This window comes from Typopeltis vanoorti, chromosome 18, assembly GCF_054136105.1.
Source record: "Typopeltis vanoorti isolate ZY-2024b chromosome 18, IOZ_Tvanoo_1.0, whole genome shotgun sequence".
NCBI classification, from domain to species: domain Eukaryota; kingdom Metazoa; phylum Arthropoda; class Arachnida; order Uropygi; family Thelyphonidae; genus Typopeltis; species Typopeltis vanoorti.
Genome location: NC_143566.1, coordinates 8,325,861 through 8,352,827, shown reverse-complemented (window position 1 = coordinate 8,352,827; position 26,967 = coordinate 8,325,861). Strand labels below are relative to the sequence as shown.

At 37.0% G+C, this 26,967-nt stretch overlaps 1 protein-coding gene across 2 annotated transcripts in view; it reads right to left on the bottom strand.

The window, feature by feature from the left end:
• Pex5 (peroxisomal biogenesis factor 5) overlaps positions 1-26,967 on the bottom strand; it is a 532,250-nt gene that overhangs the window by 150,706 nt on the left and 354,577 nt on the right. For both annotated transcript variants that reach the window (XM_090407992.1, XM_090407991.1), the window contains exon 11: positions 16,650-16,793. In XM_090407992.1, the coding sequence (XP_090264118.1) occupies positions 16,650-16,793 (144 nt within the window). The remainder of the gene's footprint in view (positions 1-16,649; positions 16,794-26,967) is intronic.

The window sequence follows — 26,967 nt, the reverse complement described above, 5'->3', positions numbered from 1 at the left end:
ATATTGGAAAGAACAATGATAAAAAAACACACTTTAATATTTTTAAAAGGAAAGATAATCACCTGACATTGTAGAACTTCAAATTTAGCAACTTAAAAGATTTTTCTATTAATGTTATTTAGTAATGAATTTATAATGAGCTGAAAGTAGTGTAAGATTGAAAATAATGGAAAGTGTAGAACCAAGAATGAAAACAATAGGAATGCAATACAATAAAATGTTAAATCTTGAAATAAATGTAAATATAAAAATGTATAACAAGTTTGTCACCAATTAATTGCAAAGGTGCAATTAATTCCCCAGAACATTCCTTCAAGGTATGTGATGATATACTGTTAATTCCTATTGCCTTATTAACATAAGTTTACTTAATTCCTCATATACTTCCTGCTCATTCTCCATCAGTCCCTCCTCTGCCATACTCTCTATGCTCCAGCTTCTCCCACGGTTGCCATCAGGAGGATGAAATACACTTATATAAACTGATCATTGAATAATTCAAATATATCATCTGCCAGTGTTATTAACTAGCCTCATCCTCCCATAGTCATTTTCCCATCTACTTTCCACATATCAAAAGCACTCACTAGTTATTTTTTAACTTGATTAGCTAATTTCTTCTCATACTGCACTTTTACTGTCTTTACCAATGCAATTCACTTTCCTGACATGCTCTTTGTACTCTTCATACTAATCATAACCAACTTTCATCTTGTTTTGCCTCTATAGTACCTTCTTCTTTGTGATGTCCTGCTTAAAGTCTTTATTCATCCATTTATTTCTACCATATTTAGCTTTTTGACCATTGGAATATGATCAGACACAGCTGTTGTTAAACAGCTCTTGATCAATACATACACATCATCTATATCCTTCACCCTAAACTCTTCATTCCATGCTATAGCTCCCAGTTGTCTTCTAAGCTTTCCATAATCACCAGGCTTGTAGTTCCACATACATCTCTTATTTATAGAAATGTTCTCATGTGACTGGCTGCAACCCAGGTGATCACTTCATGGTCACTATCGCCAACCAGGGCAAGATTAGACACTCCATTCACAATTAAAGGATGTGATTGTGAATACTGCATAAGACTGTTGTCCTTAAATAACTTTAGAAATTCATTCTCCATATTCCTTGATGCTATCTCTTCTCTCTTCATTCGAATCAATACTGCCATAGCTGAAGTCACCTATAACGATCACCCTTTGCTTGTTTGCTCAGTAAGCCAAGATGCCTATACTTTTCTTTGTCTCGACATTCCCCAACCTGTAGAACACCCCATCAAACGTTTCATTCTGTCAACCTCAACTTCATACCATGCTGTTTTAAAATTACTGCCACTTTGTTTCTCCTTGTAGCTCAACGTTGTGCATACATAATTCCTCTGCTATCATCAGTGGCACTCTTCATCCCCATTTGCTTTTCCTATCTTCATGAAAAACATCTTATCCTTCCATTTCTATTCCTGTCTAGATGTGATTCTCATCGAACCATGTTTTACTTATTCCAACTATTTTCAGGCACATAAACTCATTCAATGAAACAATTTCATCTCCCTTAATTCTGATACTCCTGGCATCATAAATAAATATAACAATTCATTTCTTGATTTGTAATGTCCTACTCATGCTACCTCAAACCATCTGTGACTTCTCCTTATTTGCTCCTGTCTGCACACTTTTCCAGCCCATTCTATTCCTATACTGATCATTCACACTTGGTCTACTCTCCAGCTCATTTACATCAACTCTGACTTCCACTTGATAACTTGTTTGCATCACTTATTACACTTCCTTCCAGCAGCAACTGTCCATATGACTCAATTCAAAAAACCATTCAAATGTAGTCCATCACTCTTATTCACTTCTATTTGTCCCTCACACATTCACAAACTGCAATTCTTTCTTCGTATACATTTCCACTAATATTCCATTCAAGATTTTTGCTCTCCATTTGTCATACCTGGGCAACACACAAACTACTCTTCCTACCAAACTGTTGTCTTTCACTTTCCTCAACCACTAACTAACTCCCTTGCCTGCTTATTTCTCACATCCATTGCCTCAATCACTCTGCTTATTTTCCCTCCTGGAAAACAGACCTTGTGCACCCTCTCCACATATTTTATGATAGAATCTCCATATATTGCTATTCTTGAGTCATTCACTACCTCTTTTTCTTCACTATATTTCATTTTATTCTTTTGCACTATTCCATTCATATTTACCATGTGTCTAATTTCATCTCATACATGTCCCATCTCATTCCTCATCTTCAATACTAGAATGCAAGAATTCTTCAATGCATGCATTCTAGCAATCATTCCTTCTAGTCCGCCAACAGTTGGACTTTCTTCCATTCCTGCAGTTACGGCAGCTTGGAGCATACAAGATCATTCAATATGGAATAAACAGATTGGTTATGATAAGCATGTCGAAAAAATAGAAGGGCATTAAAAAACGACCAATTTAACAAAGAAAACACACTAAGTGCCATAGCAGCATACAACAAGGCCTACATTCATTATAATTTATTCACTATCAAAGGATTCAAAGAATCATCATAAATATCACAAAATCTGCATCAATATAGAAAGAAACAAGGTATGATGTTACATGAGGTTTGGTCATCTTTGATCAAAAACCTGGCACATGCAGATCTCAGACACTCTTCTCATCACATTGCTAGCCATCAATAACACAATATGAATTGTGTATGCTCACCACTGTTAGTCTATTTCATATATTCCATGTTACAGTTACATTAATTTGCTTGTTATTAACTCAGTCATTATTATTATCCTCAGATCTCAACAGAGTTCAAGGATCATTGTGAAAGGCCTCTCTATCATACACACAGATCATCATACTGTACCTTAAATACATTCACATTCTCTACAGGCACCAGTCTCTCAGGTAATGCATTCCAATCATTCACCACTCTTCTTGCAAAAAACCTACTCTCAATCCTGTGCTCACACTCTCTTTATAACAGCTTCCAGGGATGACCTTTTGTTCTCCCTACTCTTCCACCATTCTATGAAAAACCTCTTCATTAATCTGATGAGCAATCCTTACCAACTTATACATCTACGAGGGCTGTTCAATAAGTAATAAGACTAATTTTACTGTTGTGAAACCACTCATCACAATATTAATTTATGTGGAATAAAGAAATGTTGCTGCCTGTATTAACAAAAGAGGTTGATAGATGGTGCATACGGGCTGATGTGCCAGAGTCTCACGTGACTAAACGCAAGCTTGTTTCGGCGCGCCTACGAGCTGCGACCAGTCGTCGAAATGGACGCGCCCTTGGAACAGAACAGTGTTATGCGATTAAATTTTGTGTGCGTTTGCAAAAATCAGCATCGGACACTTTTAACACAATACGCGAAGCTTTCCACGATGAAGCAATGTCGAGGGCAAGTGTTTTTCGCTGGCATAAAACTTTTAAGGAAGGAAGGCAAAATGTGGAAGATCTTGAACGTGAGGGAAGACCTTTAACGTCCATCACAGAGACAATGATCAACACAGCAGCGATTATCATCAAGGAGGATTGCAGAATTACAGTACGCCAGCTGCATGTTGTCCTGAATATTTCTGTGGGAAGTGTTCACTCAATCATGGCTGAGCATTTGGGACTGAAACGCGTTTGCGCCCGATGGATTCCCAAACTCTTGACACCGGAGCAAATGCAGCATCGAGTGGATGTGTGCACAGAATGGAAAGAAAGACTGAAACAAGAAGGCGACAACATCTTAAAACGCATCGTTACAGCAGATGAAGCTTGGTTTTATCACTATGACCCTACAATGAAACAACAAAGCGGTGAATGGAAGCATCTGCCTTCGCCTACCCCAAGAAAGTAAAAACTGTAAAATTGGCTGGTAAAGTTATGACCATAATGTTTTTTTGACTACGAAGGCATTGTTTATCAACACGCTGTGGAACCCAGGAATACTGTAAACGGCTCATACTATGCGGATGTTTTACGGACAATGGTACAGTATGTCAAAAGGAAGCGTCCATTGCTGAAGAATGGCTTCTTATTGCACCACGATAATGCAAGGCCACATATTACTGGTTGTGTAGTGGACGTTTTGCAGAAGAACAACATAGATATCCTACCACACCCTCATACAGTCCTGATCTTGCACCGTACAATTTCTGGCTGTTTCCTCAGCTCAAGAAACCACTAAGAGGCCGCCATTTCGAAAGCAACAAAGCATGTGTAAAAGCTGCAGAGGCGGTTTTGAAAGAACTCTCAAAAAAAGGACTTTCACATGTGTTTAAGAAGTGGATGCAATGTTGGGACAAATGCATCGGTCTCACGGTAGTTACTTTGAAAAAGACCATGTAAATGATGACGATTAAAGGTAATCTGTTTTCTGTATAAATATAGTCTTATAACTTATCGAACAGCCTACATATATCATATCACACTTGCTCCTACTATCCACTAGATCCAATAAATTGCATCTTCTCAACCTTTCTTCATACTGAACATTATAGAAGATCAGAAACCACCTTAGTCAATTGCTGTGGACCCTTTCAAATACCTCTTCTAACATTAGAGAAAGGTGACCAAATCTATGCACATTACTCCATTAGTAGTCTAATAAAGGATTTATACAATGGAACCAGAGTCTTATTAATTCTACGAGTCAATGTCCTCTGCAAGAATTTGTTGTGTTGTCCTCACAATTTTAGCAATGTATACTCTTTGCATAAGCAAAGTGGATATCAGATCCAGCATTATTTCAAAGCTGAATGTAGAAACTATGAATGTTTCGTAAGTTAAGCAGACAGCTTGCAGAAATACATTCCTCAGCATCTCTGAGTTGCCTTAGTGTGGACTACTTTAAAAGACATAGGGAATACCCAGGCATCTATATATTCATCTTTTATTAGTCCATTTCTGATAAGGTTTCACTGGCATGACAGCATTAAAGCTGAATGTAGAAACTATGAAAGTTTCGTAAGTTAACCAGACAGCTTGCAGGAATACATTCCTCAGCATCTCCAAGATGCCCTAGTGTGGACTACTTAAAAGACATAGGGGATACCCAGGCATCTATATATTCATCTTTTATTAGTCCATTTCTGATAAGGTTTCACTGGCATGACAGCTGTTTCTGACTGGTTGGTTCTCTTCAGAGACCAGGCAGAAACCTCAAGGGAATAAAAATTCTTATTCAATACTAAGGAACTTGAAATGCCAGAGAAATGTATTTTCTGTAAGTGAACTCTTGATTGGTGCATAAAAGTAATCATTAAAATAAAGAGCCAAAAGGCTTCAGTTTGGCGATGTAAAATTGCATAAGCAAAATGGATATTAAATCCAGCATTATTTCCAAGCCGAAAGTAGAAACTATGAAAGTTTCATAAGCTTGAGGGAATTAATGTATCCTCATAACTTTAGATCTCTATCCACCATCACATCCAGATTTCTTATTTCCTTCACCTCTTCCAATATACCTACACCAAGAGTATACTCTATATCCCTACTTTGTTTTCCAAATTAAAACCTAACACTTTGCACCACTGAACTGGTAGCCCCACTTCCAAGCCCATTCATTCATTCTATTCACGTCTTCTCATAAAGTCCATCTCTGCTCTATTTCTCATAGTTCTTCCAAAATTTGCATCATCTGCAAACAACTGAATATCTCCATCCAAACCATCCCTAATATTATTAGCATTACAAGGGTGGTTTGAAAAGTTCTCAGCCTAACAATGAAAAAACAAATTTAGAATTTCAAAATTATTAAATTTTCAACATAATCTCCCTTAAGACTAATACGTTTATTCTGGTGATGCTCCATTATCCCATCCTTGCAGTGGTTCTCAGTAAGATCAGCAAAATACACCTCTACAGCTGCAATCACCTCTTGATTCTAAGAAAAATGCTGATCAACGAGGAAGAGTTTTAGTTTTGGGAAGAGATAGAAGTCAGAGGTGGGCCAAATCTGGGGAATAGGGTGGATGATCCAACAATTCATAGTGCAGATCCCTTAATTTTCCCATTGTCAAAACACCTTTGTGGGGAGGTGCATTGTCCTGATGAAAGATGATTTTTTTCTTCTGCAAACCAAGTCTTTTCTCACGAATTTTTTCGTCTAGTCTGGTTAAAAGATCGGAATAATATTACCCAATTATTGTTTTACCCTTTTCAAGATAATTAATAAACAAAATGCCTTTAGTGTCCCAAAACACGATGAATATCATCCAGGCCTGGGATATTCACCAACATTCTGACCTTTTTAAAATGCTTAAACCACTCATAGCACTGCATTCAGCTCATACAGTCCTCCCTGTATGCTTGGTTAAGAAATTTAAATGTCTCTGTAAAATATTTCCCAAGTTTGCAGCAAAATTTCACATACCGACACACATTGTTATTCAAGTTCTTTCATTGTCACTAATCCGACAAACAGCTTGTGCACGTGCTCAATTAAGCGGACGCAACTCGATATCTAATGCTCATAGCAGAAAGGGGCAAATGGCAGATTGTTTTCAATACCTGCCGCTGGATGTGTTCAGTAGCCACAGTGAGCTTTCTGTGCCGGTCGGCATGCTATTTAAAAAGTTTGGTCTTTATTTCAACACCCCTCGTACAAGTATAATAGTTAATTTCTAATAATTCATCTATAACAAGTTTCACTGATACCACTTATAGATGTATCTTCTTTATGTGTTTCTCAAGACATTTCTCTCTTTCATTAAAGCTATATATACTTGGTTTAATCCTTTATCCAAGTATAAGTAAACAAAGTTTGCACCTGAAACATAATCAGGATTAGGACAACTCGTACATAAAATCCAATGACTTCACATCACTTGCCTTAGCATCCCATAATGCAAAGCACATATCTTTATGGGTATGTATAATGCTATGCATTATGGGAAGGGTCACTACCCAGAGGTGATACTAAAGTTGAAGTAATGCAGAAGCCATATTTCCATATACGAGTTGCCAGAAGGTGTCACACCTTATTATTAAAATACTCTGGATTAGAGATAGTTCTCAGAAGTTTTTTGACTTGGTTATACAATAAATTAAGATACCAAGAAATTATTTACTTGGTTTAATACTAAGGCAAGTGATGTTAAGTCATTAGCTTCTATATACGAGTTGCCCTAGTCCTGATTATATTTCAAGTGCAAACTTTGTTTGCTTACACTTGGATAAAGGATTAAACCAAGTATATAATTTCATGCTATCTTTAATTTATAGTATAACCACCAAGCAGTTATACTATAAATTAAGAATCATCACCTAGAAGTCATTAGCTTCTATATACGAGTTGCCCTAGTCCTGATTATATTTCAGGTACAAATTTTGTTTGCTGACACGTGGATAAAGGATTAAATTAAGAATATAATTTCTTGGTATCTTTAATTTATAGTATAACCAAGTGGAAAAACTTCCAATTCTTCTGTTTCATTACTCATCCTTGTACCCTCTTCAAAATTTCCAACAACTATCCAGAGAACATGATAACTAATAATTAAGGAATTGACAGTGTACACTAGAAATATAAATTAAATAAACTTTAATATATACTTTCCGATATTTTGGCAAACGTCACGTTGCAATCTTCTTGGGAACTTAATACAAAGACACATGCACACAAGTACTACATAACAGCAAATGAGAACTGATGCTAGGAAGCTAATGTTTTCCTAAAGTCCTGATGGTGCCCCCTGGCAGGCTATATTGTTAGTTCTTGGCCTTTGGGCTGAAGTTTTCTGATAAATGTTTCCCAAATTTGGGGCAGTCTCATGCATCCAAATTTGTTGAGGTTTGGCATGTTCCTAAGGGCTGAGGCTGATTCCATGAATAGTCTTTCATATTTGAATGTTTGCCGAAATATCGGAAAGTATATTTTAAAGTTTATTTAATTTATATTTCTAGTGTACGCTGTCAATTCCTTAATTATTAGTTATCATGTTTAACCAGCGTATAAGCCTCTCTACAAGAATTATCCAGAGAATATTAATAATAAGTTGTGACACCTTTCAACAACTCGTATATGAAAATATGACTTTTGCATTACTTCAACTTTAGTAGCACCCCCTGGGTCTGGCTCCCACTGACGAGACCTCAATAAAGTCAAAATCGGTCTGGGTAGTGACCCTTCCCATAATGCATAACATTAAACATGCCTGTAAGGATATGTGTTCTGCATTATGGGATACTAAGGCAAGTGATGCAAAGTCATTAGCTTCTATATATGAGTTGCCCTAGTCCTGATTATATTTCAGATGTAAACTTTGTTTGCTTACACTTGGATAAAGGATTAAACCAAGTATATAATTTCTTGGTATCTTTAATTTATAGTATAACCAAGTGGAAAAACTTCCAATTCCTCTCTTTCATTACTTACCCATCCTTGTGCCTCTTCAAACCCAACAGTTTCCCCTACATCCCTTTCTTGCATACTCACATATCAATTACTCTTTTAGCATCAACCTTTCTTATGCTGTGTTCTCCTGTTCACCCTGAGTCCACAGTTTATCTTGCACACGTGTTCTGTCATTCTCTATACCAGTGATTTTCAACTGGTGTGCTACGAGAGGTCTTCAGGTGTGGCACGAGATTTGTGAAAACAAATTAATTGAAAGAAATAATGTCATAATTTACGCATTTATTTCCTTGAAGCTCCCAAAAAGGATAAGTAATTGCTGTTATTAGTATCTTCTGTATGTAAATCAATCAAAATTATGTCTATTTTCTGCCAGATCGTCAAAAAAATTAAAAGAATATATTTTTAGTGTGCCGCAGAATTTTAATAATTAGTCTAGGTGTGCCATATTATGAAAAAGGTTGAAAATCGCTGCTCTATACTCATGATATCCATTTTTCTATTTATAAGCATAACTTCAATCCCAGCTACTTTGCTCTTTCATTGCTTCTTACTTGCACAGATCCATTCCCTGCAATCATTACTCCAGCATTACCTTCCAGCAGTAGCCTCTCAAGATGACTCACATCAAAAATATTTAAATACAGGCTGCACTCTTATATAATTCCATTTATCCTTCAAACTCATCCTACACACACACTGCACTCCTTTCTTTGCACATATTTCCACTAACATATCATTCATGATCTTTGCTCTCTGTTTCAATTCATCACTCATAACTGGGAAACATGCTGACTGCCTTTTCTATCACACTATTATCTTTTATTCTTCTCAACAACCTCTGATATCTAGTCATATATTTTCCTCGTTTCTAATCAAGTCATTTGTTCCTACCACAATCACCACCTCTTTTGCTAGCTTACTCATCATGCCTAGTGCCACACCTGAATCACTTGACCTCCCAGCAAGCAAACTTTATGCATCTTCTCCAATAATCGAATCCCCATATAATACCATTCACAAGTCTTTTGTTACCTCTTCCACTTTGAAATCATCACATTTCAGTCTTCTTCACTCTTTCATATATATATATATACAGCCAATTCTCCATTTACATGGTACACTAGTTCCAGAGAAATCCATGTAAATGAAATTTGTGTAAAAAAGAATACAGTGCATATGAAAAAATAGAAGAATGGTTCCAGATGTGAAAACCAATATGAACAATAAGTTATTTTCAAACAAAACACATGAAAATCATTGAATAAAACTCTATTTAATTTTAATGGAATATTTTTGTATTTTAAGTACTTATTTAAAATATAGGGTTGTTTGAAAAGTCTGGTAAATTTCCAATAGACGGCAACACAACTCATTCATTCATACCAGTGTCAGCATATATCATCATTCTATTGACCACTGGCAAAATTTTAGCCACGTGCGATGCACAGTTCTCATTGGCAAACATTTAAAAAGACTGTGTTTGCATTTTTCATAAAAATGGAGAAAAACGAGTTTCATGCAGTGCTAAAACACTTTTATTTGAAGAAATGGAGACGGCCGTGCAGATCAAAGCCTTGTTAGATGCAGTTCATGGGGACTCTGCACCAACATTAAAGACTATTTATTTTTGAATAAATGAGTTTAAACGTGGTCGTAAGTCCATCGAAGATGAAGCACGCTCCAGACATCTGACTGAGGTCACTACGAAGGAAATAACTGACAAAATCCATGGTATTGTTATGGAAGGCTGCTGAGTTAAAGTGAATGAGGTTGCCGAGATTGTAGGCATTTCAACTGAATGGGTATATAATATTCTGCATGAAAAAAGCTATGTTTGCGTGATGGGTACACCGATTGTTGACTGTCGATCAAAAACGCAATGCGAAAAGACATTTTGACACAGTGTTTTGGTGATGTTTAATCACAATTCGCAGTCTTTTCACAATCCAAAAAGACATTTTAACACAGTGTTTGGCGATGTTTAATCACAATTTGCAGGATCTTTTGTATTGATTCATTACTGTAGACAAAACTTGGATCCACCACTACACACAAACCTGAGTCCAAGCAGCAGTCGAAACAGTGGACAATGCCTGGTGAAAGAGCGCTGAAAAAAGTGGAGACCGTTTTGTTAGCTGCGAAGGTGATGGCCACTGATTTTTTTGGGATTCCCCAGGAATTATCATGAGAGACTTTTCCAAATAGTGTCTGGTGTTCTGGTAAAACAATAACAGAGTCTATTGTGTGTCATTGTTGGGTCATTTAAAAGAACTGAAGAAAATATGGCCAAGCTTGGTGCACATAAAAGTGCTCTTTCTTTAAGATAATGTACCATCCCACACATTGGCTGTTGCAATGGCAAAATTGCACGAATTGAGGTTCGAATTGGTTCCACATCCACCATATTCTCCATACTTGGGCCCCTGTGATGACTTCTTGTTCCCAAACTTAAAAATTTGGCTAGGTGGAAAAAAAATTTTCTTTGAACAAGAATGTCATCAAGGCTGTCAATGACTATTTTGCACAACTAAACAAATCCTACTTTTTAAATGGGATGAAAAAATTGGAAACTCACCAGACCAAATGTGTAAACCTTGATGGAGACTATGTTGAGAAATAAAGGTGATTTTTTCCAAAAAAATGTGTTTAACTTTTTTTTTTTTTTACCAAACTTTTCAAACAACCCTCATAAACATATGTATCTTTCTTAAAGAAAATAGTGTGTCACTAATAAAACGGAAATTCGAAAAGGTGCAAATACACCCACACATATGGTTATTAGTTAAATTTTATTCGCCATCACTTTCTGACAGTAGTCACATTCTTTTGTTTGAGACTGGAATTAAATCACTTCCATCACTTGAAACATTTTAGCTGTCCTGTTTATACTGCAATGGCAAAACATTTTCTTCAGTGAAAGGAACTAAATTAATACTAATTTCCAATAATTCTAAACTTTGATTTTTAAAAAATTTTTTTTTTACTATGAACTCTATAATTAATTGTTGAGATCCTGTTTTGACTAGATCTTTGTATAATTCTTCACATCACACCATACATGACTTCAGTTCACATTTAAGCTGTTCAGCTCGTTCATTATTTGGATCATGTATAAGAAAATGACTTGGCAATTTACTAGCTATTTGAAGCCTTTCTTTAATTAATCCCACAGTGAGTGGAATCTCTTCATCAACATCATCAGCACTTTTTTCTTTTCATCAAGGATAGCTTCTATTATTTCGTCTTCACTAACAGCCAGTCAACCATCAATTCTTCAATATCTGCAGACAAAAAGTCATCAAATCCTGTTCTGCCAACTGCATGTGCTAATCTGAAGATATTGGGATATTCAGTTGTATGCAAAAGTACAGGGTTTTTTCCCCATCAAATAGCTTTTAACTTCTAAAACAAAACACTGATGGAACCATTCATTAAAAATTTCTTTTGTAACTCAACCTTTTTTGCTTGCCTTCCAATGCACTAGTAACCACACCTTTTATTGCCTGCGATCTTAGGGATTGATTAATGAGTAATGGTTTTCATATACGATCTCCTTAAATATTGCTGCAAAATAATAGTCACATGATCCTTAGCTGATTTAAAGCCACCAACACTTTTGTGATTTCGCTATATAAGTGTTCTACTTGGCATTTTTTTCCAAAGAAGACCGATCTACATTCCAAACTTGATCAGGTGTAGCCATCATTTTCAATAATTTTGGACAATTCTGAAAGAAATTCCCTAGTTATCAGCTTATCTGCAGATGCGGCTTCTCCTTTTATTTTTACATTATGAAGCACGTAACTTTTGAGAAATTTTGTAAGCCAACCTCTGCTTGCAGAAAAATCACAACTGTTGTTGGCTCCTTTTCTTGAATCTGTTTATACAACCGTAATAATGCTTTCTGTTTGATGAGGTATTTTTGTGAGCAATCTTCTATCCACGTCATTAGGGCCTTTTCCATTTTCACTTTTATAAAGTCTCTCGTATACGATAATGGCTTGGCACCTAATTTTGTTCCCTAAAGAACAGATTTTCTAATGACCTCTTCATTTTTCTTAATCATTTTCATAGTAGCTTCGTTCAATCCAAAATATTTCTCTAAGGATGCTGAACCTTCTCTAGCTGCTAAACAATCTAAAATTTGGATCTTAGTTTCTAAAGAAATAGCTTTTCTTTTCTTCTTCTGTCTAACTGAATTATCTGACATCATCATTAATGGGGTAATGTTACAATAATATCTTAAAATAATCAATAATTAATTTTACTAATTTGATATTATGCATACAAAACTTCAAAATTTAATACACACCTGTATGACTCTGTTGCATGAACAAAACACAAGACGTGTAAACATTTTGAATTGTAAATAAGAAATAATTGTTTAACAAACAGCTTAACTACTTCCAAGCAGCTTCATATAGGCAGACCTCCTGTAATGGACTAACTTAACTTCCAGGAATCAGCATAGCACCCTTCTGCTTCCAGGAACCAACAGCAAGTGAATATAAATATCATCTATTGGTTTAATTTTCGGGAATCGTAATTACAAAAATTGATTTTTTTGTTGTCACCACAATTGTCTACATTCTGTGGAGTAGAGTAATCCCTGATATTTAAAACATCGAGGGGATTCCCAAAACAGAATTGCTATTGTTTTCTAAACCGTGTTATTTTGAATCATGTAAAAAAAGCCATGTAAAAAGAGAATTAGTGGTGTACATATATATATACCTTCATCTCCTTCACCAACTTGGCTTTTAAATATTGTATCATTTTTTCACTATCATTCTCTCTCATCTTACTGTTGGTCACACATGTTTTTTCGCTGTCAGCTCTATTCATCATCTTACCATTACTTGCACTCTTTCGTCATTCTCACACAGTTTCTTATGGTCAACTGCACTGTTTCCATCAAAATTAGTTTCACACACTTTCTTAAAATTCACCCCCCCCCCATGCAACAACACTTACACAGCAACTCCCATATACAAGAATAGTTTGGCATTATAACAGTGCCAAATGGGACAGCCTTTACAATTTCTATGCCACATTCCCATGGTTGGACTATTGCTTCTGATCTTCCAACCAATTAAGTAGACACATTGCTAAAATTGTGAGGACATCAACAACAGATTACAGTAATGATGCAGAGGACACCAGCATGTAGATGTAAGGAGGTCATGGTTTTCTTATATAAGGCCTTGATCGAGCCATATATGGATTAGTGTGCACAGATTTCATCACCAGGTTTTTAAAAGGATTAAGATAGATATATTGGAAAGGGTCCAGAGGCCATTATCAGTAAGGTGGATCTGGTGTCTGGAATGTTGGGTACAAAAAAAAATACCAAGGAAATTCAATTGCCAAATTTAGTGGAATAAGAGTGAAATATGATTGAGACACATATTGCTAAGAGGTTTTTAAAAGATTAATGTGGAAGAGGTTTTCATAGAATGAGAGAAGGGGGGGGGGGGAAACAAGAGGCCATCTTGGGAAACTATATAAAGAGGATTCTTGTAGAAAGGCTAATACGCTGGTTAAACATGATTATTAAATACTTAAGGAATTTAGAGCGTATACGAGAATATATAAATTAAGTTCCCAAGCTGACGCAAACAAAGCTATTTCAGTGCTAGAGGAAGAGCTTTCTAATACGCTAAATCACGAACTTTGGTCAATTCTACATGACGTCTCGTGCACTGCAGCAAATAAAGAATTCGAAAAAATACGGAGTTGACATATCAACAAGTTTGATAAATTAAAAAAAGAACTGAATGTCCAAACCAAAACTACAAACCAACACTGTAGTTAACCTTTCTTCAGTTATTTTGAAGCCTGAAGCACTCAACGCTCTGTCACGTGGTCACAACTTCGCCATTGCTCCTAGGAAATTACCGGCCAAGGAATTAATGATCCAGATTGAATGCAGGATTCGCCACCTTCCACATCGCCAATGATATTAGATTGGATGTAGCCTGTGTTCTCACAAAAGCAAGACAAACAAAAACCAACATATCCAATAGCGAATACAAGTCTCTACAGGAAATGAAGAAAAACAAAGAAATAGTTATCACCAAAGCAGATAAGGGGAATGCCACTGTGGTACTCGATCAAACTGACTACACAGGTGAGCTTAATGCTTTACTATTAGATTGAGCTACTTACCTCCCCATTGAATACAATCCCACCAACTCACAAATTAGAAAACTCCACAGGCTCCTTAAGAAGGTCACTTCTTGACCTGTGGAGATTACTAACAAACTAAAACCATATAACTCTAGACCCCCCCCCACCCCATATATATGGGCTCCCAAAAATACATAAAGAAAATGTGCCATTACATCCCATAATGGATGGCACTGATTCCCCCACTTACAAACTAGCTAAATATTTAGCCAAAGCGCTCACCCAATATACTGGCAACACACCGTCACAGAAAAAAAAAAAAAAAAAATTCAGCCCACTTCAAAGCCAATGTAGAAAACCTTACACTCCAACATAATGACATAATGGTCAGTTTTGATGTCTCTTCCTTATTCACAAATGTCCCCCTCAAAGAAACCTTAGAGCTAATCCAAATTAAATTTCCTCCCGATATCTCAGCCCTATTTCAGTTCATAATGAACTCAGGCTATTTCATTTGGCAGGAAATATTCTACAAACAGATAGAGGGGACAGCCATGGGTTCACCACTCTCCCCACCCTTGGCCAACTTCTTTATGGAGACATTTGAACAGAAAGCTTTAAACTTTGCTCCACAAAAACCTACCATATGGCTTCGCTACGTTGATGATGCGTTCGCTATTTGGCCACATGGCTCGGATACACTCCTCTCATTCTTAACACACTTAAACAACCAACACCCCAGAATCAAGTTCACCCTGGAAAAAGAGGAAAACAATAGCTTCCCCTTCCTAGACACACTAGTCACCCGCCAACATGATGGAACCTTGGTATTCTCAGTTTATAGAAAACCAACCCATACAGGCTGATACATTCACCAACAATCCCCCCCCCCCCAACAATATGGAATTATTAAGACACTATTCAACAGGGCTAAACTAATCTGTTCATATGACAAAGCCCTAACCACTGAACTAAATCACATCTTTAACACTTTCTCAGCCAATGGCTACCCCCAAAAAAAATACTAAACCAGTAATCCATCCCCCCCTTCACAAAAAGATTACTCTAGATCCATCACCATTCTCTACATCCGAGGCACCTCGGAAAAAATTACCAAAATCCTAAAAAAACACGACTTAACCGCCTGTTACAGACCATATAGAAAATTGGCATCCCTTATCTGCTCCACTAAAGACCAACCACTTCCCCTACACCTACCTGGTGTATAGCAGGTCCCTTGCAGCTGTAAATTGTCCTATTTTGGCCAAACAGGCATGACAGCAAATATCAGAATTCTCAGAACACAAGGACTACATCCGATTTCACTAGTACAGCCACTCTGGGCTTGCAGACCATGCTCTGGATACTCACCACAGAATAAGGTTCAAGAAAGCCGCAGTAATACACTGCAGTATGTTCAAATATGAAAGACTATTCATGGAATCACCTCAGCCCTTAAGGAACATGCCAAACCTCAACAAATTTGGATGCATGAGACTGCTCCACATTTGGGAAACATACATCAGGAGAACTTCAGCCCAAAGGCCAAGAACACCTAATATAGCCCGCTAAGGAGCACCATCAGGGCTTTAGGAAAACGGTAGCTTCCTCTCTTCGTTTCTCATTTGCTGTTGTGTAGTACTTGTGTGCATGTGTCTTTATCTTAAGTTCCCATGAAGATGGCAACGTGACGTTGCCAAAATATTGGAAAGTATATATTAAAGTTTGATTTAATTTATATTTTAGTATACGCTGTCAATTTCTTAAGTATTTAATAATCATATATAAGGAGGATGTGAGGAGAGACAGAGGAATAATTTTTTTTTTGCATGGAGAGAGTGGCTGGTGATTGGAATGCATCACCAGAGAGTGATGCACATACTGTGTTAAAATTATATATAACTTTCATTTTACATTTGATGAGTTATGTACATGACAGTGGAATCACATTTGATAAGTCTTTTTTGGCTTCAGGGAAGGATGATGATAAAATGGATGGGGGAGGGGGGAAAATAGCTTTCAAGGTTCACCAGCATAAATGAGAAAATTCTTATCGCTGTTAAAAAATATAAATAATTATCTATGATAATACACATGATAAGGTGTCATATAACAATAATAATAGTCTAATTAATAACATTAATACCAATGCATGACTGGGATCTTTCTGTACAGATGACTCAAATAACAAAACAGCACTCGGTAAATCACCCTCTTCAAGTTTTTTTAGCCCTTCTTCAAAAGGTTCAGGATGTTCAAGTAAAGGATTTTCTTCTGTAAACTTATATTCCTGTTTTTAAAAAAAAATGTTATGCTAACTATCTTTAACTATTTGGAAAGTATTTCTAGTATAACACAGTTCTCAATGATTTTCAAAACTTGAAAATAATATTTGTTAACTATATGTGAAAAAAAGGTTCTGAATTTATTTACTGAATAATGCTTCTCATTTCCTCTTCGAGTCAGCTGATATACTGTGTTAAAATTATATATAATATTTAAAAAAATTTATTATTATTTCACACAAAGGAACAGGTGCCTGTGAAGCTTAGTAGAAGTGGTGAGCATACTGCTAGACACCACCCAAAGAAAGAACATCATAAGTTTAATTCTAGTTGACAACTAAGGGAACTTTTATTATGCCTTTTTTCCAACCAGTTCCCAAGTTAGTCAATCTCTGCCATGAGCAAGCAGGTTTTTCTCATGGAAAAATGTCCCCCCTCCCATAAACTCAAGAAAACTGTCTGTAAAACCCACATTATTTTCAGACAGCAAACATAGTGTTAAGTTAAGGACCGTGAGATGGCAGCACTTGTCAGCTACCTCTCTTCATCATATGCCATGTATAATTAGTGATAGTCTTAGGCCAGCTATCTCTCATTGGTTACCAGTGGATATTGAACTGTCCCCTCAGTCTCCAAAAGTTAGATAGGGCTAAAACAGTGTTGCCTATTCCCTATAGGGGAATTAAAGGCATTAGCTGATTTTTTTTTATTCTAAGGGCCCCCCCCCCCACCCCTCATCCCATATTTTCTCCTTTCCTGTTATGCATTGATATTTTTTTGTCAATCTTATAAAACTCCTTTAATAACACATGTTTCTATCATATCTCCTCTTTTCTGTATATCAGCTGGACTTTGCAACCAACAAATCTTTAATCTATCCTTCTTGGTAGCATTATACAGACCAGTCGGCTTTGGATCCCACTCACCATTTTCTCAAACCCAAGGAATACAAGTGACCAGATTTATGCAGGTAATGAATGAATTATTTTGCTATTTCTGCAACATGACCTCTAAACTTCCATTTCCTATCCACAGCCAATTGAAACTCTAGCCTTAGCAATTTCCTGTAGTCAAGTCTGTCAATGAAGTACCCAGCATGTATTTTTTGAGCCAAAGTGCACCACCATACATTTTGCATATTAGACTAGAAACCGTTATCTTAAGCCCACGCTGTCAGTTTCTTCTGCAGATCTTCATTCTGCCCATTCTGCAACATTAGGAAATTAACAAATGGATATTTCACCTTAAATCGATTTTTCTATATTACTGATGTGTAAATCTCAAAGCGGTAGTTCAAGTACAGTCTTGTAGCACACTACTACTGTTACTGCCTTCTTTTGGATTCAACTCTCACATTTATAACAGAGTCCCATGTGATATATTGCTGAATGAATTCTTTTTGGTTCATCATGTCTTTCTGGTGAAAGCATAACCTTTTAAAGAATAGCCTCCTTTCATTTTTTCATTTTACATTTCAAAATTGTATCAACCCTTTCATTTATAAATCTATTTCATACATGAAACATAGTTATACATGAAAAGTTTTTTTCTTGCTTAATTAAACTCTTTAGAATCCCAATTCTCCCCTCCCTGAGTTAGTGGAATATATAAAAGTTCCAAGTTTAGTATATAGAACAAGGTCTCTGATCCTTTCATCTATAATATGTTTACAACCATTCATGGGTGGAATTGATGAGGAAAAAATATATTACACTGATGAGCACTGAATGCTAAGCTTCTTGACACCTGGATTTTTTTTTTTTTTTTTTTTGCATTCAATTTTTACAAATTGAACTTTAATTACATGGATCTGTCATGAGATACATAATCACCACTCATATTTGGTAATACGATATTCTTGTCAAGTCACCAGTGTTGTTTCTCATCAATCACTGTTGTTCTGGGTCAGAAGTTTAACAGTTGTTTTTTTATTTTGATTATGCCTTATAGAACAATGGCCATAATTAAAAAGTACTGATGAGCATATGCCTAAAAAGAACACTTGACACTTCTGAGAACAACAGTTCAGTGTTCATAAGACTCATCATGGGAGGTCCAATTGCACACATACCCTCATGTGGATCCCAGGAATCTCTTATTCTACTCCTGTTTTTCTTCTGCAGATTTTTTTTAATTTACAAAAAACCAACACACGTGCATGTGCACATACAATGGAAGACACCTACATAAACAATACACCATCATTCAGTCCAACAATATATTCGTAACATAAAAAACTATTCAATTTAAGATACTGATGCAGCTCTTGTCACAGAACTCAGCTACCTTCACTATACACTTTTAGCTGATAGCTACATTCCTCATAAAATTGATAAAATACTACATGATCAAGCACACACACAAGACGAAAGCACAATTATCAACTATTCTTATTCTCTCAATCTGGAATACAACGTAAAAGATAGCAATACAAAATAAATATAATGGTCACAATGTTCAAATTATTCTGGTTTGACCATTGTGAAAATAAAATGTTCACAATGGTCAAACCAGAAGTTCCATATACCTGGAACAGGCAACCTTTCAAATGGACCTTTCCAGTAAACTGCAAACTTGTCAATGCCCCAAAAGATTGGGGGGAGAGGTCATCATCTCAATTAACTAACAACTAATCAGTGCATGAAAGGATTATTGTACACCCCAAAACTGAGCAGAACCTTGGCAAGGCACAACCAGAGGCAAGTAATGCCATTGCACTAAGACTTCACACAACAAACACTCTGGCATGTACGGGCCTTTTGTTTTCCTCAAGAGATCAGGCAATTCAATTTGTTAATTTATGTTGGAGGTTTAATGGATTTTTTACAACACTCAAAAAGAATTAAAATAGAATTTAATACTTCCTATATTTCGTCCTAGTCACTAGGACATCTACGGGGATTACAAAGACAATTAATGTAACATGCACACAAAAACTTACAATACTAAGCCCAACCACGTGGGTGACAATAAAGTCCTATCTAGGTGGAGCGCCCTCTAAGGGCAGTTGTAGGTGGCCTGGAATGTAAGGTGGGACCTCTGGTGATGACTGTTTCCCAAATCTTCGGAAGCTTAATGCAACCGTATTTGTTAAGATTTGGTTGGTTTTTGAGAGCTGCTGCTGCTTCTAAGAAAAGTCTCTCTTTCTTGAATTTGCTGTGGTGGAGCATGGTGGTTTTCTTCCATGATACTCTGTGGGTTGTGTCCAAAACATGGTCAGCCAAGCCTGAATGGCCATAGTTGTGTTTAACGATGTACGACTTGTGTTCCTCTAGGCGGATGGATGCTGATCTGCCTGTCTGTCCAAAGTACGCAAGCTTACAGGAACAGGATACTTTGTAAACTCCAGGCAGAGAGAGAGGAGGGAGCTGATCTTTCGTAGAACGGATAAGGGTAGCCAGTTTGCGGTAGGGCTTATATGCTGTGTGTAGGTTATACTTTTTTAGTATCTTGGCTATTTTTTCCGAAGTGCCACGGATGTAGGGTATGGTGATAGCATTTTTAAATTCTTGTTGACGAGAGGGACGGGGAATGGGGGAGGAATTGATTATTTTTTTGATGCTGTGTTCGCTATAGCCATTGGAGAGGAAAGTTCTGTGTATGTGGTTAAACTCAGTAGTGAGGGCGGTTCCACTGGAACAGAGATTGTGGGCTCTCTTGGTAAGAGTTTTAATGATGCCATATTGTTGTGAGGGGTGGTGGTGGGAGAGTTTGTGAATGTATCTGCCTGTGTGTGTGGGTTTTCTGTATACAGTGAAGGCAAGTGTATCATTAGGCAGGTGCGTGACTAAGGTGTCTAGGAAGGGTAAACAATTGTTCTTTTCCTTTTCCATAGTAAACTGGATTCTTGGATGTAGGCTATTGAGATGACCAAGGAAGGAATCTAATGTGTCTGGGCCATGAGGCCAAATAGAGAACACATCATCTACATATCTTAGCCAGATAGAAGGTTTGAGTGGGGCTGAGTCTATGGCTCGTTTTTCGAAATCTTCCATATAGAAATTGGCAAGGGGGGTGAGAGGGGGGAGCCCATGGCGGTTCCCTCTATCTGCTTGTAGATTTTGTTATTCCAAGCGAAATACCCAGAGTTGATGGCAAAGGAAAAGAGATCTAAGATGTCAGAGGGAAAAACGTTTTCTAAGAGAGATAAAGTGTCAGTTAAGGGAATATTGGTAAACAAGGAGGAGATATCAAAGCTTACTAATATGTCTGTATTATTCAAGGTTAAATTTTCTGTGAGGACTTTAAAGTGGGTCGAGTTTTTTATATAGGAAGCTGAATTTCCGGTGAGGGGGGACAGAGAGTTGGCCAGCTGTTTAGACAGTCTGTAACAAGGTGCATTGGTGGCATCTACTATAGGCCTGAGTGGGGAATTAGGTTTATGGATTTTTGGTAAACCGTATATTCGGGGGGGAAGGGAGCGGAAAGGTTTAAGTTTTTTCGTGACATCGGGGGGCCAGGAGGTTACTTTTTTAAGTAAGATTTTTAATTTCTTAACTTGCGTTTTTGTGGGGTCGTGTTCTAGCGGGATGTAGGTAGCGCGATCGCGGAGGATAATGTTCATTTTACGATTGTATTCGCTGGTATTAAGGACAACTGTGGCATTACCTTTATCCGCTCTGGTGATGACGATACTTTTTTCTTTGCGTAGTTTCTGGAGAGCCATGCGTTGGGAATAAGATAAGTTACTTTTTGGAGGCGAAGAGTGAACGAGGATGTTGGCTACGTCGAGTCTGATGTTGTTGGCTACCTCCGACGGTAAGCGACCGATCCCCCGTTCGACGTTAACCATTACATCGAGCACCGGCACATCTTTCGGGGCGACGGCAAAACTACGGCCGAGGCCAAGGGCGCTGATGGCATCATCGTTGAGCCTTTTGGACGAGAGGTTTATTACTGTCTGGAGCGGTTGAATTTGTGGTTTGTCTTTAACCAGGTTGTTGTATTTCTTGATGTGTTTGTTTTTTATTTTCTGAAATTCTCTCTGTGCGGAAGTTTCCGAAATGTCAGAGAGAATCGCCCAAAGTAACCTCCTGGCCCCCCGATGTCACGAAAAAACTTAAACCTTTCCGCTCCCGTCCCCCCCCGAATATACGGTTTACCAAAAATCCATAAACCTAATTCCCCACTCAGGCCTATAGTAGATGCCACCAAAGCACCTTGTTACAGACTGTCTAAACAGCTGGCCAACTCTAAGTCCCCCCTCACCGGAAATTCAGCTTCCTATATAAAAAACTCGACCCACTTTAAAGCCCTCACAGAAAATTTAACCTTGAATAATACAGACATATTAGTAAGCTTTGATATCTCCTCCTTGTTTACCAATATTCCCTTAACTGACACTTTATCTCTCTTAGAAAACGTTTTTCCCTCTGACATCTTAGATCTCTTTTCCTTTACCATCAACTCTGGGTATTTCGCTTGGAATAACAAAATCTACAAGCAGATAGAGGGAACCGCCATGGGCTCCCCCTTCTCACCCCCCCTTGCCAATTTCTATATGGAAGATTTCGAAAAACGAGCCATAGACTCAGCCCCACTCAAACCTTCTATCTGGCTAAGATATGTAGATGATGTGTTCTCTATTTGGCCTCATGGCCCAGACACATTAGATTCCTTCCTTGGTCATCTCAATAGCCTACATCCAAGAATCCAGTTTACTATGGAAAAGGAAAAGAACAATTGTTTACCCTTCCTAGACACCTTAGTCACGCACCTGCCTAATGATACACTTGCCTTCACTGTATACAGAAAACCCACACACACAGGCAGATACATTCACAAACTCTTCCACCACCACCCCTCACAACAATATGGCATCATTAAAACTCTTACCAAGAGAGTCCACAATCTTTGTTCCAGTGGAACCGCCCTCACTACTGAGTTTAACCACATACACAGAACTTTCCTCTCCAATGGCTATAGCGAACACAGCATCAAAAAAATAATCAATTCCTCCCCCATTCCCCGTCCCTCTCGTCAACAAGAATTTAAAAATGCTATCACCACACCCTACATCCGTGGCACTTCGGAAAAAATAGCCAAGATACTAAAAAAGTATAACCTACACACAGCATATAAGCCCTACCGCAAACTGGCTACCCTTATCCGTTCTACGAAAGATCAGCTCCCTCCTCTCTCTCTGCCTGGAGTTTACAAAGTACCCTGTTCCTGTAAGCTTGCGTACTTTGGACAGACAGGCAGATCAGCATCCATCCGCCTAGAGGAACACAAGTCGTACATCGTTAAACACAACTATGGCCATTCAGGCTTGGCTGACCATGTTTTGGACACAACCCACAGAGTATCATGGAAGAAAACCACCATGCTCCACCACAGCAAATTCAAGAAAGAGAGACTTTTCTTAGAAGCAGCAGCAGCTCTCAAAAACCAACCAAATCTTAACAAATACGGTTGCATTAAGCTTCCGAAGATTTGGGAAACAGTCATCACCAGAGGTCCCACCTTACATTCCAGGCCACCTACAACTGCCCTTAGAGGGCGCTCCACCTAGATAGGACTTTATTGTCACCCACGTGGTTGGGCTTAGTATTGTAAGTTTTTGTGTGCATGTTACATTAATTGTCTTTGTAATCCCCGTAGATGTCCTAGTGACTAGGACGAAATATAGGAAGTATTAAATTCTATATTAATTCTTTTTGAGTGTTGTAAAAAATCCATTAAACCTCCAACATAATGTCCTCACAGCACTTAAGCCTCTACACAAGAATCAATTTGTTAAAATTGTCACATTCCAAAAACTTTGGAGCTATATGAGAGCGTGACTTAAAAGGTCACTCTCTGGTAGCTCCAAACCTGAATCTCTGTGCTCTATCTGATCACTCAGCCAAATTTCAACCCTGCACAACCAGAAGCAAGTACTGCCACCAAACCAACCCTTCACTGAGCGAATCAACACACAAACCACTAGAGTGCACAGTCTACTGTTCTCTTCAGAGACCAGGCAGAAAATGAAAGAGTGAAAAAATTCTATTTAATACCTCAGCAATCCTATATCAGTAAGTTATATTTATCATAAGTGAATAAACTCTTGGTAGGCACTGAATCAATTACTAAAGTGTAGAGCCAAAATGCCTTCATTTGACACAGGTAATTATTAAAATGAAGGATATTTGTGGATTCATTCATATTTTATAGCCAAATATAGAAACTTCAAAAGTTTCGAAATTTACCAGAGAGAGAGAGAGAGAGAGAGATAGAGAGATTATGATAATATAATCTTCGGCATTGGAATTACCATGGTATGCATTATTTAAAAGACGCTTGCTCTGCCCAGTAAATGGCTCCATTTTCTTCTTCTTCTTCAAGTGTCATCCCCTAGAAGGAGGTTGGCAACCATGTCACAGAACCTTTTTCTTTTTTTTGCTGCTCTGGAACATTTATGGTAATTCAAGCCAGTCCAGTCCTTAATGTCTTCAAACCACATTCTCCTGGAGAAAGTATTTTACCTTGGGTATAATAAATGTTAAAGATACCAAGCTATCTTAAACCTGGTTTTACTCCATTTCTCAAGTAAGCAAACAGACAAACAAGTCAAGTTTACACCTGCAAGTGTTGCAAGTCTAGCTGATCCTACAGGTAGTGCAAGACCAAGGCAACTCATGGTAAAAGTAGAATAAGCTCTGATCACTAATCTTAATATTTACCCTTAATGCCAAAACACATCTCCTAGAGGAGATGTATGATGTTTTGTATTAAAGGCAAGGGGACCACTACCCAGACCGGTTTCGACCTTTACTGAGGTCTCATCAGTGGGAGCCAGGCTAGAAATACCAAGATTTTAGTAATACAGAGCTTATAAGTATTTTATCAGAACAAGTTACCATAAGGTGTTTTAACCTTATTAAATAAAAATCTCAGGAGGAGATTTTTATTTAATAAGGATAAAGTATTTTGAATAAGGAGAAAGTATTTTACCTTGGGTATAAGAAATGTTAAAGATACCAAGCTATTTTAAACCTGGTTTTACTCCATTTCCCAAGTAAGCAAACAGACAAACAAGTCAAGTTTGAGCCTGCAAGTGTTGCAAGTCTAGCTGATCCTATAGGTAGTGCAAGACCAAGGCAACTCATGGTAAACATCATACATCTCCTCTAGGAGATGTTTTGGCATTAAGGGTAAATATTAAGATTAGTGATCGCAGCTTATTCTACTTTTACCATGAGTTGCCTTGATCTTGCACTACCTGTAGGATCAGCTAGACTTGCAACACTTGCAGGTGCAAACTTGACTTGTTTGTCTGTTTGCTTACTTGGGAAATGGAGTAAAACCAGGTTTAAAATAGCTTGGTATCTTTAACACACATTCTCCTGGGTCTACCTCTCCCTCTTTTTCCATCCAATTTTCCTTCTAATATTAATTTTTGAATGCCTTCTGGTCTAGTTAGATGTCCAAAATATTTAAGTTTTTGCTCTTTAATTATTTTCATTAATGTTCTTTTCATATTTGATTTCTTTAAAACATCTTCGTTTTTTATTTTCTCTGTCCATGGTATTTTCAACATTCTTCTGATGGTCCACATTTTGAAAGCTTCTAATTTTTCTCCGCTTCTTTATTTAGAGTCCAAGTTTCACTGTTGGAGAGAAGGCTTGACCAGATATAACATTTTATTAATCTTTTTCTTGTGACTATATTAATGTCTCTGGATGTTACAACAGTTTTCATATCAGTGAAAGCTTTTCTTGCTATCTCTATTCTTCTTTTTATTTCTTTAAGGGAATTTCCTCTGTCTGTACACATTTGTCCCAAATATATAAAAGACTGAACCTGTTTAATTTTCTTTTTGTTAACAGTTATGTTTAGTTTCTTATTTATTGGTTCTTTTGATATAATCATACACTTTGTTTTCTTTAGGTTAATAATTAGTCCCATGTCTAAGCTTCTGTGACTAAGTTTTGAAGATCATCTTCAGATTCAGCTATAAGGACTGTGTCATCTGCATACCTGAAGTTGTTGAAGTTCCTACCTCCGACTTTTACACCCTTCAGTTCTGAAAGATTTTTAAAAACTTGCTCACTATATATATATATATATATATATTGTACAGTAAGGGTGATAAGACACATCCTTGCCTCCTTTTTTGATTTCCAAGTTGCTAGAATATGTATTTTTATATCTTATTGAGGTCATTTGATTCCAGTATATATTTTTAATTATACGTAGATCTTTTCCTTTTAACCCGTTATTCTGTAGGATATGTATTAATTTCTTGTGATCTATTGAATCAAATTGCTTTGCTGTAATCAATAAAACAAAGATATATGCTTTTCTGGTTATCGAGGCTTCTTTCACATAATGTTTTCAAATTGAAGATTCCTTCTCTTGTACCTTTGTCTTTTTGAAAACCTGATTGGGTGTCTTCTATTTCTATTGACAAAGTGCCTTTTATTCTTTCTAGGATTATTCTTAGTAGTAATTTTTTAACATGGCTTGTTAAACTTAGTCTATATTCTGAACATTCAAAAGTTCTTGGAATTTTGGGAATAGTGACAAAGATAGGTCGTTAAGTGTGTTTTCATTTACTTTCTTTAACAATTCAATAGGGATCTGATCAGGACCTGGTGTTTTACCTGTTTTCATTTGACTTAGAGCATATTCTATTTCTTCAAATGTAATTGGTTCACATCCATATTTTGTATATCTGGTGCATCTGTGCAATCAGAGTCAAACAGTTCTTTTCCATATTCTTTCCATCTTTTTATGATATCTTGTGTCTCTAGTAGCATTTTTCTATTCTGATTTTTTATACAAGGATTATGGTTGAAATTTTTCTTTTTATTTGTCAGGGCTTGGATTGACTTATGCATTTCTTTACTATTGTGTTTCTTGTCCAATTCCTCTATTTCTTTACATTTTTCATTGAGCCACTTGTCTTTAGCCTTCCTGCATTCATTTTTTATAATTTTACTGAGTATTCTATACTGTTGTGTACTTTTCGTTTTTCGTCTTTCATTCATAAGTTCTAGTATTGATTCGGTCATCCAGGGTTTTTTCTTATTGTATTTAATTTTTGGAATAACCTTGTTAGCTGTCTTGTATGTTGCACTTCTACAATTTGACCACCTGTTTTCAATTTCCTCTGTGTTACAAAGTATATTGTCTTCTGTTTTATATCCTACATGATCTAATTTCTTCCTAATTTCTAAGTTAAACGCCATT